The following is a 16,663-nucleotide window of genomic DNA, read 5'->3' on the forward strand; positions in this document are numbered from 1 at the left end:
GGAGCCGGTGGGAGGGGAGAAGCGGCTCCGTCGCTTTCCCTTGTCAGTAGGAGCAGCGGCGGCGGTGCTGTCAGGCTGGTTCGCCGTCTGTGCGGGGCCTTCGCTCCTTCACGCCGTCCCGGGGGAGGGCAGCTCCGGAATGGGGCTCGGCAGCGGCTTCTTCCCCGCTAGCTGCCTCGCCGGTCGTGACCGCCCGGGAAGCCGTTAGTTTTGGCTGTTTCGGCGCCGGTGTCGCTCCGCCCTTCACCGCACTGAGGTAAAAAAAAAAAAAAAAAAGCGATCTTAAAACGGGGGAAGAGTACGCCCGAGCGCGTCACGTGACCTGAGGAGAAGGCGCCGCTGTTGGGGCGGGGCTTGCCCTCCTCCCTCTCAGCCACCTGCTCACCCACCTTCCCCAACCTGGCGCCCTCCGGGGCTGCAACGCCCATCCTCCGGGGATGATGATGATGATGGGGGTGGGTGGGGGGAGTCGGGGTCCTAAAGGAACCGGGCCCGAAGTCCGATCTCTCCATTCTCAGCCACACCGCCTCCATGGACAAATGGAAGGAATCACCCGGGGAGGCCATCGTGCTTCCTCCTTTATTTATCCCCCCTTTTTCCCCTCATCCCTCCTTTTGTTTCTCCCCACCCCCGTCTCTTGAAAACTCTCTCCTTTCCCCCCTCCCCCGTCAAGAGGCCCCTCCCGAAGGGAAAGCAAATCCATTTTTAAGAAAAATGAACAATGTCCACTTGGAGGAGAGAATGGAGGAGGAATAGGGTGAATTTTCCTCCCTGGCCTCTTCTGGAGATGCTGCTGTGGGATTATGGGAGTTGTAGTCCAGGCTTCAGCCTAGCACCCCTCCCAGGTGTCAGATCTTGGAGCAAAACCCACAATAATAAATAAACGGGGGTCCTTTTGCAGCATCTTTCCTTTCATTTGGGCAGGACACAATTCAATACCAGAGGTGTGTGATTTATATATGTATATATATATATTTGTATGTATGTATGTATATGTGGTCGATATGATTATTGTGGAGTACAAGTCTGATCATAGTAATAATAGTAATCAAGCATTTTGAAAAGCTGCCTTTTATTTTACGAGTTCTACACCTAGGCATGAGAACGGAAAGAAATAGGTGTGTATCTCAAAAATAGCTCTACTCCCGGGTAAGGTTTACTTAGGAGCTCTCCTTGGGGTGCTTGTTTTGTCTCCTGGCCTTGTTGGCTTTGAGAAACCTGCAGTCGGCGGAAGCATTTTAGAGAGGTTAGCGTGCAGAAACTCTTAGGGATGTGGCACAGGGAAATTGGTGGATGTGTGACCCCAGGAATATAAGCCATGGATTTTCAACAAATGCAAATTCAACAAAATTGGTGCATCTGCATTTACCACGTGTGCAGGCTTGCAAATGTTATACATGCATTTGCATCTTAGTTCTTCACCTTTAGTCCCTTTTGAATAACAGGCTGCTTTGTGTTTATGGGTCAGTATTTGTGTGTGCTACACACACACATATTCATGCCCTACCAGCAATTTCCTTGCATAAGCTTTTTCCACTTTGATCAGTGTAGGAGGAGGAAGCCTGTTTTCTGAATTCTTTTTCTTTTCAAGGAGTCTGGCGTTTTATTTCCCCAACCGGTCAATTCCAGTTGTAGAGTCCTCACAGGGTGTTTTTTTTTTTGGGGGGGGGCTCACCTTACCCACATTCCTTTTATCTACTTCTTGTTCCCCGTAGAGACTTTTCTGCAGCTAAGGCGAGATCTTGTGGCAGCCTGCCTATTTTTTTTTTTAAATGTTGGCACAGGGAGCTTCCCAAACCAGTGAAATGGGACCCTCCCCCCTCTCCTCTTCCTCCACCTCCCCTGAGTTTTGGTCAGAGTTCCAAGTTTGGAAGTTTAAATGATACACTCACTGACATGCTCAAATCAACATCTGTCAGTCAAACTGAGACTTTGAGATTGGGGAATTAATGAGAAGTTCTTAATGAGTTTTCTGAATGGAGCCCTCTGCCTTCAGTACTGGGTCTTCTGTTTCCCCCGGTGCTGAAGGCTCTGCTCTGGATTGGACCCATCCCTCCTCCTAATCGATTATTCCCATCTTACATCTTTTCTCCTTGAGCTACAGTGCTGCGGCCTAAACTCCATGTCATCTCAGAAGCAGGGTGGGGTTTTGAGGCTGGTTTTTTTCTCTCTCTCTCTCTCTTCTGCTTCAAGTTGACCGGTCTGACTTGAACCTGATTCCTTACAGTGATTTGTGGGGGAACTGCAGGAAGCTCTCGTCTCTTCCCTTTCTCCCCCCACTTCCCCTCCCTTGCTTTTTGTTTAAAACTATTTCAGCCCTAAAGGTAGATGCTCTCCTATTTGTTATGTGTCCTCCCTTCCTCTAGACAGTATCCAGCACAGCACAATTACAGAGGCAGCCATATTGGGATTATGATCTGACGGTCTTCCAGGAGCTCCGTCAGGGATAGGATGGCAGGATGGTAAGAAAGACCCGAGGAGTAGTAGCTCTGTGAAAATGCTCCCTGGAATTTGTCAGACTTTTGTCACCCCTGGCTTGTCTTTTCACTCCCCACTGCCTGTTTGGTTTGTCGGGAATTGTATAGGGTGGGGTTTAGGGGCCCTCCCTCTAAGCTGTATGTTTGTTATATATATAGTCCTGGAATTAGATCTCTCCATTCGGATCCAAGCTATTTCAGCTTTCTTCGGCTTCTCCTCTTTTGATTATTTTCTCTGAGCCTTGAAGCCAGGTTTCCTCCCTCAGAGCAGAATACTGTGAATCCCCTCCCCCCCCCCCCATTTATTGTGTTTCTTTTGTGACTACAGTTACAGAAAGAGGAATGAAAGGTATTTTAAGCTGTTGTCGGGTACCTTTAGGAGTCAGTTCCATTAATTCCAGCTGGAATACCTTTTTAATAGATGCACCCTAGCTGGCTTTGTAACACTCTTGTTTCCATAGCAGTGTAAGCTTTACAAAAACATGGATTTTTGTGATGGATGCCAAAACTGACAGCATTCATATTACTGGCTATTGCTCCTTTCATTTATGCCGAAATAATTAGCAGCCTAATTCAATCCGATGGAAGGGCACTTCTGCTGTTCAAAGGACATCAAACTTCTAACAAGCCAACTTCACAAAGAGATCACTGTCTGCTTCTGTTATCGTCATTGTCCTGGTGCTGTTTTGGGACTCTTTCAAATAGCACCCTTCCCCCATCTCCTTTCTGCCCCTTTGTTAGTCCCTTGCGTATTTGCTGGTGTGTGTATGTGTGTACTGTAGAAACCAGGCTTCCTGGACAGGCTCCCTTTTGTAGACCTTCCTTAGGATCCCTGCCTAAAAGCCTGAGGTCATGCAGAGAGAGTTCACTTTCTCCATTCGCATGACCGCCTGACTCAGAGCAGCCCTCGATTAATCCAGGGAATCCACAGGTTATTTTAGGGACTGATTTTGGTTCGGAAATGCTCAGGCATTAGGGTTGCATGATACTGTGTCTCTTTAAATGTCCCAGTTAAGCAACTTACACAAATCCAGTCATTCGAATTGATTTGACAGGACAGTTGTAATCTGTCACCAGTTAATTCCACCATCATGTGTGTCTTTAGACATGTCTCAAAGATGTTTTTTTTTTTTCCTTGAAAAGGCAACTGGACCGTTTTTTTTTTTTCCCTTGAGGAAGAAGAAGAAGGAAATATTTTCACTTGTCATCCAAGAAGCTTTATCAGTTCTGATGGCAGAAGAATGGAATAGAACTGATGAAGTTTCTTGAATGAGAAGTGAAACATTTTCTTCTTTCTCAAGGAAAAAACAATCCAGTTGCCCTTCTGAAGAAAAAAAAGCACCTTTGAGACAGCTATGACCTGGATGACAGAGAGTCTCCACAGGCATTTGCCTTTAGACATGTTCGTATATTATTATTTTTGCTGTGTAACAGATCTTCAGAATAGAGTTTCATGAACACCGTAATTATATGGCTTCTTGAGAGAAAGCTTGTATTAGCCAATTATCTTGCTGATAGAGATTCTGGAATTGTCATCTGAAAATCTCTGGATCCCTAAAGTTTGTCAGTTAGCTATGGTTTAAAACAGAGAAAACCTACATTTCCTTCAAACTGATTTTAACTTTTTTGGTGGCACTTGAGCGAGAAGGAACCCCCTTAAACTTTAAGTGCAGCTAAGTTAGAAAGCGTAATAATTTGGGGATATTTCAACTAATTTCTGTTTATTTAAAGATGAGTGTGTGAGGGGAAAATGTGCCTGTTTTCACACTGTCGGAGAGAAATGTCTTGATCAGATAAAGCGTATTTGGTTAGCTTAGGGCTTAGGTTCAAAACATTTTTTTGCCTAATTTAGGTTTTGGGGATGTATTTCTGTGATTCATTTTCTCGTTTTTGACTCAACACCTTCCCAATTTTTTTTTCTCTTGAGAATGACCCTAAACTTGTATTTTCCAACTTCCAACTTTTATCTATAAGGGGGCTTCCATTTTTTTGAATTCTTTCCAAGTATGACCTGATGCTGGTGTTATATTTGAGAAAGCTCTCTCCCTATTCCTAATTCACTTTACCCACACCTCTTTTTGTATGCATCACCCACAAAGGGTGGCAGCTAGATTTCTTGCCGCTTAATTTACATGAAGCTTATTTACATGGAAGGGGGAAAGGGAGGTTTTTAGACTATTCCGTGGAACAGTTGAATTCCCCCCAACAGCATGCGTGAAACAATAAATCCCAACTAAACCCGAAGAGCCACTTATGTCCTGATTGGTATAAGGACTCCACAAATTCTCACAATCTAGATCCTTGAGTTTGGACCAAAGGCTGGAAAAGAAACTAATAAAGAAAAATTGGGTTGCTCCTTCTCCACCTGCTTTACTAACATAATTATTACTGTATGCGGAGATCTAGTTTTACAGATGTAAAGAAGTCTTATTCCAGCATAGTATCAAGAAAGTAGTCTTAATAGTTGAGGGCTAAAGCAAGGGGCAAAGTATAGTGCGTTATATAATGGCGTTATAGCTGTGAAATGGTCCAATATTGCCAAAACCGCTTTTCCTAACCAGGTTACCTTCCAGAGTAAAGGTTCTCAATCTTTCATATTTTAAATCACTTGCTTTGACAAAGAATCTTGGTTCTGCTATTAATACCCTCCATATTCTTTTATAGGCATTTTAGTATTAATAATTATCATTTCTGCTAAGACTTCCATGTTTGGCTAAAGCTTCAGTGTCTAATTTGGCATCCCATCTCGACTGCTGTTGAGAACTGCTGGATTTGGGCTGCTTTGGCAGCTGCAGAAATGTGACATGTGTTCTTGAGTAGGTGACGGGAAGCCTGGCCGTGCTACATAGCAGCGGTTCACAGCTTCTGTTAGCCTGAGGACCACACCAGGCTTTGGCCCGTAGAGAGCCCCATGCCAAAAATGGTTGGGGAGGAACTTCAGGCATTTTAAGAGAGGGAGGCCTTAAATGGCTGCAAAGCTTAAAGCTCTACTTTCTGGCCTTAATCTTGCTTTTTTAAGAGCATCCGTAAGTACTGTGTGCTGTCTGCATCAAGAACATACATATTGAAATGCAGGACGGCCGCAGGTTTCCTGTATACATTCTGGAATATTTGATATTGTAAGGCAACCCGTCAGGCTCTTTTTTCTGGCCTGTCCCAAAAAAATCAACAATAAATAAGCACCTGAAAGTCTTCCAGTGTTGTTTTGGGGATATATTGGGATATGTATGCTTTGAAAAATAAACACCTCAGTGCTTATTTTTCATGAAAGGAGTAATGGTAGAACTTAAAAGATATTGATCGTGCCTGTTAACTAAACAGATACAGACCGTATCAGTCAACACAATGAACAAAATAAAGCCAGTGCTATTTTACTGTATGCTATTTTAAGCCTCTATTTTGCTTTTTTATCTGATACCACATCAGCTGTTTTGAAATGCCTTGGGAAGACATTTTCATTTGCCCACACATATGTTCTGCTTTCTCTTCCAGCTAAAATGCCTTTTTTACCTTTGTGAAGAGAGAATGTAATGGTTTAGTTTGATTTTCTGCAGCACGGTTGTTTACTGCAGGATACAGGAATGTCCAAGGAAAAAGACTAACGTAAAATCCAGAGGTGTTGCATAGGCTTTTTGTCTTTTTTTTTTTTTAAGAACAAATGTGTTGGATTCTTTTTATACTTGCCACTCATACCAATTAAATGAACAAGCTGTACAGAAAATGGGTATCTTTTTAAAGCTGACTGAGTCATGAGAGATATCACTCATCAAAGCTCTGTTTTGCCCCCCCTTTTCTCAGCTTGGTAAAGGAGCAGTGTGAATAATCTCACTGCTTTACACGCAGAGGAAAATGTTATTTGTGTGGTAGGTTATAATAAATGGCTGTTTATCTGATATGTATTTGAAAATCACTTTTCTTTTCTTTTACAAGCTAACACTACAAGAAACCCCGGAAGTCCTTGAAACCTAATTTCTGGAGTGCACACAAGAGACTATCAAAATGTCAGGAGCTTCTGTAAAAGTAGCTGTTCGGGTCAGACCTTTTAATTCCCGAGAGACCAGCAAAGAGTCCAAATGCATCATCCAAATGCAAGGAAATTCAACCAGTAAGTCAAGCTTAATTTTCTAATAAAACGGTCTTTCCTTTCTGGGACTCAATAAATGGTTGGTATTGCATATAGATAATGTCATTGACAATTATTCAAAACAACTGTGTTTTTTTTTTTTGTAGCAGTCTTGTATTTTCCTATTTGTGTGTGTGTGTGTGTGTGTGTGTGTTGCTCTGGAAGGATTACATCTTACCTGGCAGTATTTTTACTGATGTGTAATCATCTAGAAATGAGTGGGAAACAATTACACATGATGCTTCAGGGACTTCCTTCTCATTAGCAAAGCTACTGGACCATCTTGTGCAAGTTCCTTTTTGGAAGTAGCAGGATGATGCGTGCAGGAGGTATTCTGGGGAACAAGATTTGCTGGCCTGGGCATTTTTGATGCTATTTTGTAGCTTGTAAGCCTAGCATTCAGGATTTCCTTCTGTTCTTTTTTGCCATCTGCCAGTTGAAAACTTAGGGTTGATGTGGCCTTGTAGGTCAGAAATAGGAAATCTATGTCACTGTAGACGTATTTAAAAAAAAAAAAATCTCAGGAAAGCTAGAGGAAGTGTGTTCCCAACCAATAGCTTAGCTTTCATATTCTTTAAGGATGAACAATGTTTGGGTTCTCCAGATGTTTCCAAACTACAACTGGTAAGATCTTTGGCCATTTACTACACTGACAAGAACAATAGAAAATTGTAATTTATCCAGATTCCTCTGTTTTATTCATATAATGGCCACTATAATGAGAGACAGTCCACTATCCTAACCAGAAGTTGGTTTTACAGTCAAACTGCTTTTAATATCAGGATGTTTCCAATCATGTTTCTTATAATTTAGTCCTATGTCTGGTCTGACAGAGAAAAAAAAAATCTTTGACATCTTCAATATCATAGAAGTCTAAGAGTGTCCAGCCCATGTTTTCTCTTCTCTTAAGTCTGTAGCTTTCTTCACGGAATTGTTGTTGTTGTATTACAAGTGGCTCTCCTTATTTTCTCCTATCCTTAAAGATTTCTGTGCTGATTTTGTATCAGATACTTCCTTCCTCATATTAGATTTTAAAGTTGGGGCTCTTGATGTCAGCATAGTCTCTCGGTAGTGAGAATGCAAGGAAGAAAGTTTAAAAAGAAAAAGAACAGAGCCATATTTTTTTAGCTGAGAAAAGCTTCCTTTGCATCTTTCTCTCTGATCTGTTTTTTCCGTTTTTATCTGTAGTGTTTTTTTCTGGATGTCTCCAGACAGACAAAGGGGAAACCGAAATGGCAGGTGGTCGGACTTATTTGGATCATTAATAACTGTGGGAAAATAGCCTCAGAGACCTCCTTAAGACTTGCAGTCAGGAGTCTCGTGAGTGTGTTGTTAGGTGGGAAATATGCCAGGAATGTACAGAAAGAGGGCGTTACAGAAAAAAGGACTCAGAAACGCAAATGGTGGAGAGGAAAATAGGAGAGTTTGCAGGGATGTTTGAGCCATCTTCACAGGCTCCATTTATGGCTTTGAAGACTCTCTTAAAACAAAAGGTTTTGTGATGTTCTCACTGAGTGGAATTGGGTGGGATGACATAGAAATGCATGCTTTAAATGATGTTTGGATAAGAACTTTTAAAATCATTTGTATGTGAACGCTCTCAGGTCCCTAAATAAATCAGGCCAAGAATGCAGGGCAGAAGATAATTCTAGTGAAAGATGGCTAGGTTGTTAGCAAATGGAAAAGCAGAAGTCGCTTGATTTAATCTTGCGCACTTATGCAGATGCCTGACAGCAGGCTTGGGTGAATGGCGGCTTTTCTAGGCTCCTCAAGAGTTTAGCAATATATTGGCCACGGGATAACATTCAGCAAGGAATCAGGATTCTTCATCTTAAAACTATAGCGAGCATTGATTTTGAACAGGAAAGAAAATTGCTTCTTCTGACAAATAACCTTGGATTTAACCGGTTGGGAGTTGTCATGATTTTTCTTTGTCCTGTTTGGGGTGGGGTGAGGAGAAAAACTTGAAAGAACTCATCCGTACAACATCTGGCCTCCGATTGATCCATCATTTGAAACTTGCAGAGGATATGGAGGTGCATACCTGCTGTAATTTTTCCCCGCGCATGACAGTCGCCTTCTTTTCATCTGATTTTTTTTTTGTTTTGTTATTACAGTGGAATCCTGCAGTCCAGATGAAATCACATGTTCTGACTGCATTAGGAAACTGGTATCTTGGGAGCAAGCCTAGTCTGCTTGTGGGGCACTCAGAGCTGATTGCAGATGTTACGCAGTTAAAAGATGCTGCTGGGGGATTTTAGAAGTGAAGAGTGGGAGTGAGGTGGGGATTATCTGTAGGACAGAGTCGGCCGTAGGATTGTAAAACTGATTTTGGAGCTGCCTGTTTACAAGTTTATTCAAGCCACAATATACAAAAGATGTTGAGATTCTAGAAGAAGTGCAGAAAAGAACAACAAAGATTATTAGGGGACTGGAGGCTAAAACATATGAAGAATGGTTGCAGGAACTGGGCATGTCTATAGCTTAATGAAAAGAAGGACTAGGGGTGACATGATAGCAGGGTTCCAATATCTGAGAGACTGCCCCAAAGAAGAGGGAGCCAAGCTATTCTCCAAAGCACCTGAAGGCAGGACAAGAGGCAACAGATGGAAACTAACCAAGGAGAGAAGCAACCTGGAACTAAGGAGGAATTTCCTAATGGTGAGACAAATCAACCAGTGGAACAGCTGGCCTCCAGAAGTTGTGGGTGCTCCATCACTGGAGGTTTCTAAGAAGAGATTGGACAGCCATTTGCCTGAAATGCTATAGGGTTGTTCTGACCCACGCCCTTTTCCGACAAATCAAACACAATTCAAAAAGAACAGAAACCTTGTAGTGCTTTTACAAAACAATTAGCTGTGATAAGCACAAGCTGTACGAGACTTGTCAAAAGATAACAGACAATAAATAATTTGCAAAGTAAGAATCTTCAAATACAAACTCAGGATACTGGCATGTCCACGAGGCTGGAGTTTCAAAACGTCTTTGCCTTCTGCAAAGTATGTTTGTTTCACAGCTGGCTTTAATCTTGATGAAGGAGGGGCCATTACCTTGCAACCTTACTCCTGAGTTGCCCGTGCTGTTGTAGCTGCTCTTTCCTGCAAGCAGCCCTGCGCGCACGCGCACTTGGCACAGGCTCCTCGGGAACCTCCTCATTGCTTCTGCCAGCCCCAAAATCTCTGAAGGCAGCAATCCATTCCCTAATGGTCCTGGCCCCTCATCTGAGTCCTCGCTCTCCTCAGCCGTCTGCACCTGCTGCCGGCTAACCACAACAAGGGTCTCCTGCTTGAGCAATGGGTTGGACTAGAAGACCTCCAATGTCCCTTCCAACTGTTATTCTGTTAAGGGGCGTTTTCCTCCTTTGCTATCTCCTGAAACATTTGAAAAACCCAATACATTGAGAAAAGCAAATAAGAGCCATATCTGGGAACCATTTTCAATTGCCTTGATGGGGCAGGATGCTCTTCAGAGCGACTTTTTGTCTTCTGCTTCCGAGTTGTGATACCAGCTTGACTTAAACCAACTTGCGATTGCAATGCAGGGTGAGAGTATTTCCCCCCCCTCCAGATTTCTGGAGGTGGTTCTTTGTTGCAATAAACTGTAATTTGATGGTATGTTTGAATCAGCACTTTTGTAGTGAGTCCCTTCACCAATGCACATAAGTTGTTGGGCCTTTTTCGTCTTCAGCCAGTATGTAGTTTTTGTCCCCAGTTGCGAGTTCCTTGTCTCTGCGCTTCTTGTTCAGTTAGGATCCAGAGGTACTTTTTGTTCTGTTCTTAAAGGCAGAAGATTCTGTACTTTAGATCTGATGTCACCTCTACCTTTTTCCAGTCAATTTCTTCTATTGGGAAGAGGATTGCATCCTCTTTGAAAAAGCAATATAGAAGAGAGCTCTGGAATACAGGATCCTTTTACGACATCATTCTGGTGATTCAGCTCCCAGCTCTTTAATAATACACACACACAAAAAAAGCAAGTCCAGCCAATTGGAAAGGAATGTTATTCAGTCATATGACAGCAACTGAAATGCCACAATTATGCTTCCACTCTCAAGCAATTTGGCTGTGTGTTTCAAAATGAGATAGAAAGGTTTGCCTCAAATCCAGCAGTTGGAAGGAATGGCTATTCCCCAGAAACCCAGTTCAATTGAAACATTCAGTTAATGTTTGTATAAATTACAAAATATTTTCTGAGGTCAAGGGACACAGTGTGACTCTCCACTTTTCTTTCTGATTGCTGTTGATTGCTTTCCATGCTGATAATTAGTTGGACCCTTCATTAATGGATTCTTTTTAAAAGTTCCATTTGTCAAAATTGCTGATGAAGCTTTGAGCGCAGTATTCTCAACACTGTGCCTCAAAACCCTGTCATCCTTTTAAAGCTGCAATGAATGGAATTCAATTTATGAATCTCATTTGCTTTTTTTAAAAAAAAAGGTTTCAAAAATTCCCTCTCTCTGTTTTATATAGTAGAAACTTTTTTCTGTATCTTGCCTTCATGACTGCTGAATTAACTTGAACAAGTTCAAGCAACGCGATTGGAGTGTGCCTTCCCCCTTTATCTCTTGTTTTGAAGCAACAAAGGAGAAACAAACCATGTCTTGAAGGACGTAGTTGCTGCTTTGAACAGATCGTGGGTTTTTGGGGGAAATCTAGCAGATAACTTGAGCTCGAGAAATCGTTGTGATTTCAATTCTTCCATGAATTTTAATATATTTCATTTATAATATATTTGTAATTTATAATTCATTTAATTCATGGATATATTTAATATCCATGAATTTAAGATAAGTCATTGGTAAATGCCACCTCAAATGAAAAGGGCTCTGTATAACTTTTTGTTCCTTTGTTTCTCTGAAACCTTACTAATGGGAGCAGATAAAATACCCACATGGACCTGATACAAAGCAGCTTGCTGTCTTAAGGACATTGTGTGTGTGTCTGTGTGTGCGCTGCAGATTAAAATGGCTATCTGGCAATCAGCCTTACATAGCCATACAATTCTGTTTTCATCACACTCTGCCTTCTGGAGGGCAACTCTTGGAAGGAAAAACTGCTTCCAGGCATAGGCTGGACTCTTTGTGCCTCTTCAGCTGCTGATGTACGAGAAGTAATTTTATATTGGGTTGTGTGCGCCTGCATATTTGTACATTATCTTTTTGACAGCATTGTGCCTAAAGCAAGCCACCAAACAGTCAGGAATACAGTAAATAGAACAGCAGTTTAATGATCAAGCAATAATACACAGCAATACAATAAACTAAAGTAAAAATCATACCAGAACCAATTATTCATTCATTCATTCATCCATCCTTCAAGTTGAGCCTTGAGTTCTGGCTGCTTATTTATTTATTAGTTGCCTCTCCTTTTTTCCCCCCAGGTGTGTACGCAGCAATCCTTCCTCTTTAAGTTTTTCCCACTTCTCTGATAAGCAGGGCTGGAGAGTGATTGGCTCAAAGTCATTGGCTAAAGGTGGACTCGAATTTGGGTCTCTTTAACACCTTCTCCACTGCACCCCACTAGTTCTAGAGAGATCCTTGTAATTTTCTTGCTAATAATGCAGAAACAGTTTGCCATTTTTCTCTTGGAATTAGTTATTGACTTCTCAGTCTAGCATGCAGTCCTGCTATTCTCTGGAATCTCAAGCCCAGGCAAGGTCAGTTCAGGATATTACCTGCTTTTTGTGTCTCCCCCCGTGTGTGTGAAAATTGAATGGAGCAAAAACGGAAGCTCTGGCTAAAGGTTTTTGCAATTTAAAGTTGGGTTATCTTAAAAAAATCTGGAAGCTGATTGAAGGCAGCCATGCACAGCTCCATTAAAACTTTAATTCGATGCATCAAGATGTGAACTTTGGCATTCTATTCTTCTCTTCTTTCAGAGCAGAATTAAACAGAGTGCTGCATTTTTGAGTAGGCAGCTGCAAGAAGCTGTAGTGGATAATGTTGACCTGCTCTCCAACCAAGGATAATCACTTGATTGTGGATCCCTTTCGGATACATTCTCTTCCTTGTTTAAAGCTGTGCTTAATTTTTTCCTGTGAAAAATTTTTCCCCCACTGCATTCCATTATAGCCAATAATATCCAGATGTGATGTGCCTTTCCCTGTGCTGGCTCCACATGCAATCTTCAATTTCGAATACGACACGGAGCCCTGCATTAAAAAAAATAAACGGTGGGCCCAGTTACAGAACAAAGTAACAAAGGCTCCAAATGGAATTTAGGCCGTAGCTTCTAGTGGTTATTCAGGTCGAGGCGGAGAGTGGACATGTGGTTCTCCTGAAACGCCAGCTGCAAGTGGGTATTTATAGCCGCTAGATCTGCAAGAGCAGCTGAGGTTGAGAGCTTTTCCAGCCGCTTTTTGGCCTTCCTTGTCTTCCGCACGACTCCTTTCTCCTCCTGGTGGAAAACAACCATTCCTAAAGCCAGGGGATAAAACCCACAGGATTCCAGGCTAAGCCATCTCATAAATGTCTGCCGAGCTTGTCTTATTTCAGATAACTCAAAAATGCCAGTCCCGCTTGCCAGAAAGTTGACTACCTCTTTCCAAGCCGGGAAGAGTCTGTTTTTCCCCCGTTTGTTCCCAAGTAACATGAACGCTCCTTTCAGATGATTTTAATGAGATTTTTGTAAGCCCTCCAAGACTTTCTAGTCATATCCTTAAATGGGGCGGGGTGGGGAGAGAAACATACTCCATGGTCCAATTAGAGCACGTGATTTGGCACTTTGAAGCTTATTTTGCTGGGTGTTTTTTTTACCCTTCTTGTCTTATCATTTTTCCAATGGCGAATATAACCAATTAGATATCCGCCTCCAGCCGTGTGATGGAATATATTGGAGCTGGTGTGTTTGGAATATACAGCTGGTCCTCAGCTTACAACCATAATTGAGCTCAAGATTTCTGTTGTGAAGTGAGACAGTTGTTACGGGAGTCTCATCGTAAATGTGAGTCAGTTGCCAACCATCTGGATTTTGAAGCCATGACCATGGGGATGCTGCAACGGTCATACGGGTGAAAAACGGTCATCAGTCACTTTTTTTTCCAGTGCCATCGTTAAACTTTGGCCACTGAACGAACTGTGTTAAGTCAGGACTGTCTGTGTTTATGAAAAGATTGAGCTGGAAAATTTACTTAAGATCCTTTTGTCATGCTTTTAAACCGAGGTCAGATCAACCAGCCATCTTTCTGCCCGAGTAGGCAGCTAAATGTAAACTCTGCTTGGACTTAATTGGAGTAACTCACTTCACCCCTCTGGTCGATCTGGATGACTTATGTGCCTGTCTCCTTCCTTCCCCTTGACTCATGGCTTGTGATGTTGGACACATCGCTTATTGCTCAGCCTCCTTTTCCCACCTGTCACCTGACTTAGGGCCATTTTTCACACTTATGACCGTCGCAGCATCCCCATGGTCACGTGATTTACATTTGGATGCTTGGCAACCGGCTCATATTTATGACGGCCGCAATGGCCCAGGATCACGCAATCCCCTTTTGCGACCTTCAGACAAGCAAAAGTCGATGAGGAAGCCAGTTTCGCTTAACAACTGGATTACTAATTTAACAACTGCGGCAATTCACTTAACAAGCACGGCAAGAAAAGGTCATGAAAATGGGGCAAAACAAATGTCTCGCTTAGCAACGTAAAATGTTGGGCTCAGTTGTGGTCGTACGTTGAGGACTATCTGTACCCCCTTCAGCACAAGTTCAAAGCTTTATCCCATGCAAAAGTCTTGACTGTCCCTGTTTGTGCGACAGAAAAAAACAACAACAACAGGATGAGAATCCTTAAAAGTTGCATCGCCCTTCTTATAACGACCAGGTTCAGTAGAAGCAGGTCAGGGAAGAAGATGAGTCAGTGGCAGCTGAGAGTGAATGGAGGAAGTCCCACTCTCTTTCTCGGCTCCCAAGAACTTCATCTCAGAGCTAATGGCTCTTGCTTTCCCCCGCCAGGAGCAGCGAGAATTAGCTTGGCTGACATCAGGAGGGTGCCATTAGAATATGCTAACAACTTTCAAGACAACACGATTAATTAAAATGCTGGTTTTAGGGAGGACTTGCTCATAATTCCAGTCAAACATAACCCGACAAGAAGACAACAAGAAAACCAGAGAAGCAGATCTGGTTCCAATTGTTTATTTGCCACCAAGGATGGATGTTTGCCTTTCTTTGGGGGAGCCATGGATCTATACCTCTAAAGCAGAGGTGTCGAACTTGATTTCATTGAGGGCCGCATCGGGGTTGTGTTTGACCTTGGGGGGCTGGGGTGAGCATGGCCAGCTCGACACTCGTGTCCAGGGGCACCTGTGGCGGCCCGAGCACTCTGCCAGCGAAAATGGGCTCCCGAGCTTCCTTTCTGCCTGCGACGGCCTTCTGCAACCCTTTGCCAGCCAAATCGGAGCTCGGGAGAGGCACCGTGAGCCGGTCCCTTGCTGTTTCCAGGGTGGCCAGAACCAAGTACCCTGTGGGCTGGATGCGGCCCGCAGGCCTTGAGTTTTGACACCCCTGCTCTGAAGTCCGCTAGGCAAGAAACGATGCTTATATGTCAGTGAACAGGGAAGTATGCCCCAAAGACATCCCAATGATTGGTATGTTGAGACAATGAAACCCTGCCTTCCACTTTAACAAATGGCAGGCGTGAATTCTACCGAAGGGCAAATATAGCACAGTGTAAAACAGTCCTATAAAAATCAGAGTGCAGCCTAAAACGCTACTAAAGCTGTGGTGTTCTCCGAAGCAGGTGGCCAGGGTTAACTGTGATGCTCCAAGTTGCTTTTAGCACCACGATGATGGAAACTAATTATAGTTGTAACACAAAAGCATTTGAGGGGCGGTTTGCAAACAGAAGACTTAATTGCCATGTTGGGGTTTTTTCTTCTTCTTCAAATTCCAAATAAACACATTAATTTTGTTGAACAACACACAAGCGGTTAGGGCAGGTCTTCGCTGTGATTCCCTGTCTCCTTTTCTCAGGGTCTGTGTAATTAAACTATTAGCCTGGAGCCCCGTGCATCCAAACTGAAGAAATCAGTCTGGAGCGGGAAAGCAACAACAGGACAACTGGGTCGAAATGGGACTGTTGCATTGTTGGTGTGGAAACTCCGAAATTGTTCAGAAGATGAGTGACAAATCGTGAACAATTTGCAACACTCTACCCGTCGTCATGTATACTAACCGTTAGTCAAGTGCTACATTTACCTGAAATGTTTTAATGTCATGGCTTGCCAGTCCTCCCGCCGATCAAGATCATTACAGTACATCATGGTAGTTAAATCAAGATCAGATCCTGGGTTTTGATTCTTTTGTTCAGACCTCACACTAGTATGCACTTCCTGGTTGGTCTCAGTATATTTGTGTGCCTTTCTGATAGCCCAGGTCATCTTCTTCATGTCCAATTTAAAAGATTCTATATTGAATGTTACTATTGTAATAGCACCTTATATATCTCTCTATGGTGCTTTGCATCACTCTTGGTGTGGTTTACAATGTCAGCATATTGCCCCCAACAACCTGGATCCTCATTTTATCGAACATGGAAGGATGGCAGGCTGAGTCAACCTTGAGCCAGTCAGGATTGAACTCCTGGCAGTGAGCAGAATTAGCCTGCAATACTGCATTCTAACCAATGCACCACCAGGGCTCTTGTAGCAATAGCCCTTAGGCTTATACACCACTTCACAGTGCTTTACAGACCTCTCTAAACGATTTACAGAGCCCCAGCCTCTTTCCCCCAACAATCTAGGCCCGTATTTTACCGAACATGGAAGACTGAGTCAACCTTGTGCCTGTCAAGATCGAACTCCTGGCAGTGGGCAGAGTTAGCCTGCAATATTCTAACCACCACGCTACCACAGCTACTGAATTGACGGTAAGGCAAAGGCCAAGATTAATGTCATTTATACAAGGGCATCTGTCCTATCTTTGTCATAAAGCTCTTCTTTCTTTCCTACAAACCCAAACAAGGCAGCTTGGAGCCCGTAAAATATCTCCGTTCCTAACATTCAAGCCAGCAAATTCATCCGGATGACACGCTTTGCTTTGAATCTGCTTTTCTCAATGATATGAGATG

General features: G+C 42.9%; 1 protein-coding gene across 40 annotated transcripts in view; it reads left to right on the forward strand.

Moving 5' to 3' along the window:
• The window catches only part of KIF1B (kinesin family member 1B), a 92,378-nt gene continuing 75,715 nt past the window's right edge, over window positions 1–16,663 (forward strand). For 39 of the 40 annotated variants that reach the window (XM_087944383.1, XM_087944386.1, XM_087944388.1 and 36 more), the window contains exons 1-2: window positions 1–256; window positions 6,408–6,582. In XM_087944383.1, the coding sequence (XP_087800509.1) occupies window positions 6,477–6,582 (106 nt within the window). In that variant the 5' untranslated portion in view covers window positions 1–256; window positions 6,408–6,476. Of the gene's footprint in view, window positions 257–2,443; window positions 2,463–6,407; window positions 6,583–16,663 lie in introns of those variants that run through there. The other variant, XM_087944384.1, reaches the window with a different exon arrangement.

This window comes from Notechis scutatus, chromosome 16, assembly GCF_049901735.1.
Source record: "Notechis scutatus isolate UNSWTSFEM ecotype Mainland chromosome 16, rNotScu1.2, whole genome shotgun sequence".
In the NCBI taxonomy this organism is placed as follows: Eukaryota; Metazoa; Chordata; class Lepidosauria; order Squamata; family Elapidae; genus Notechis; species Notechis scutatus.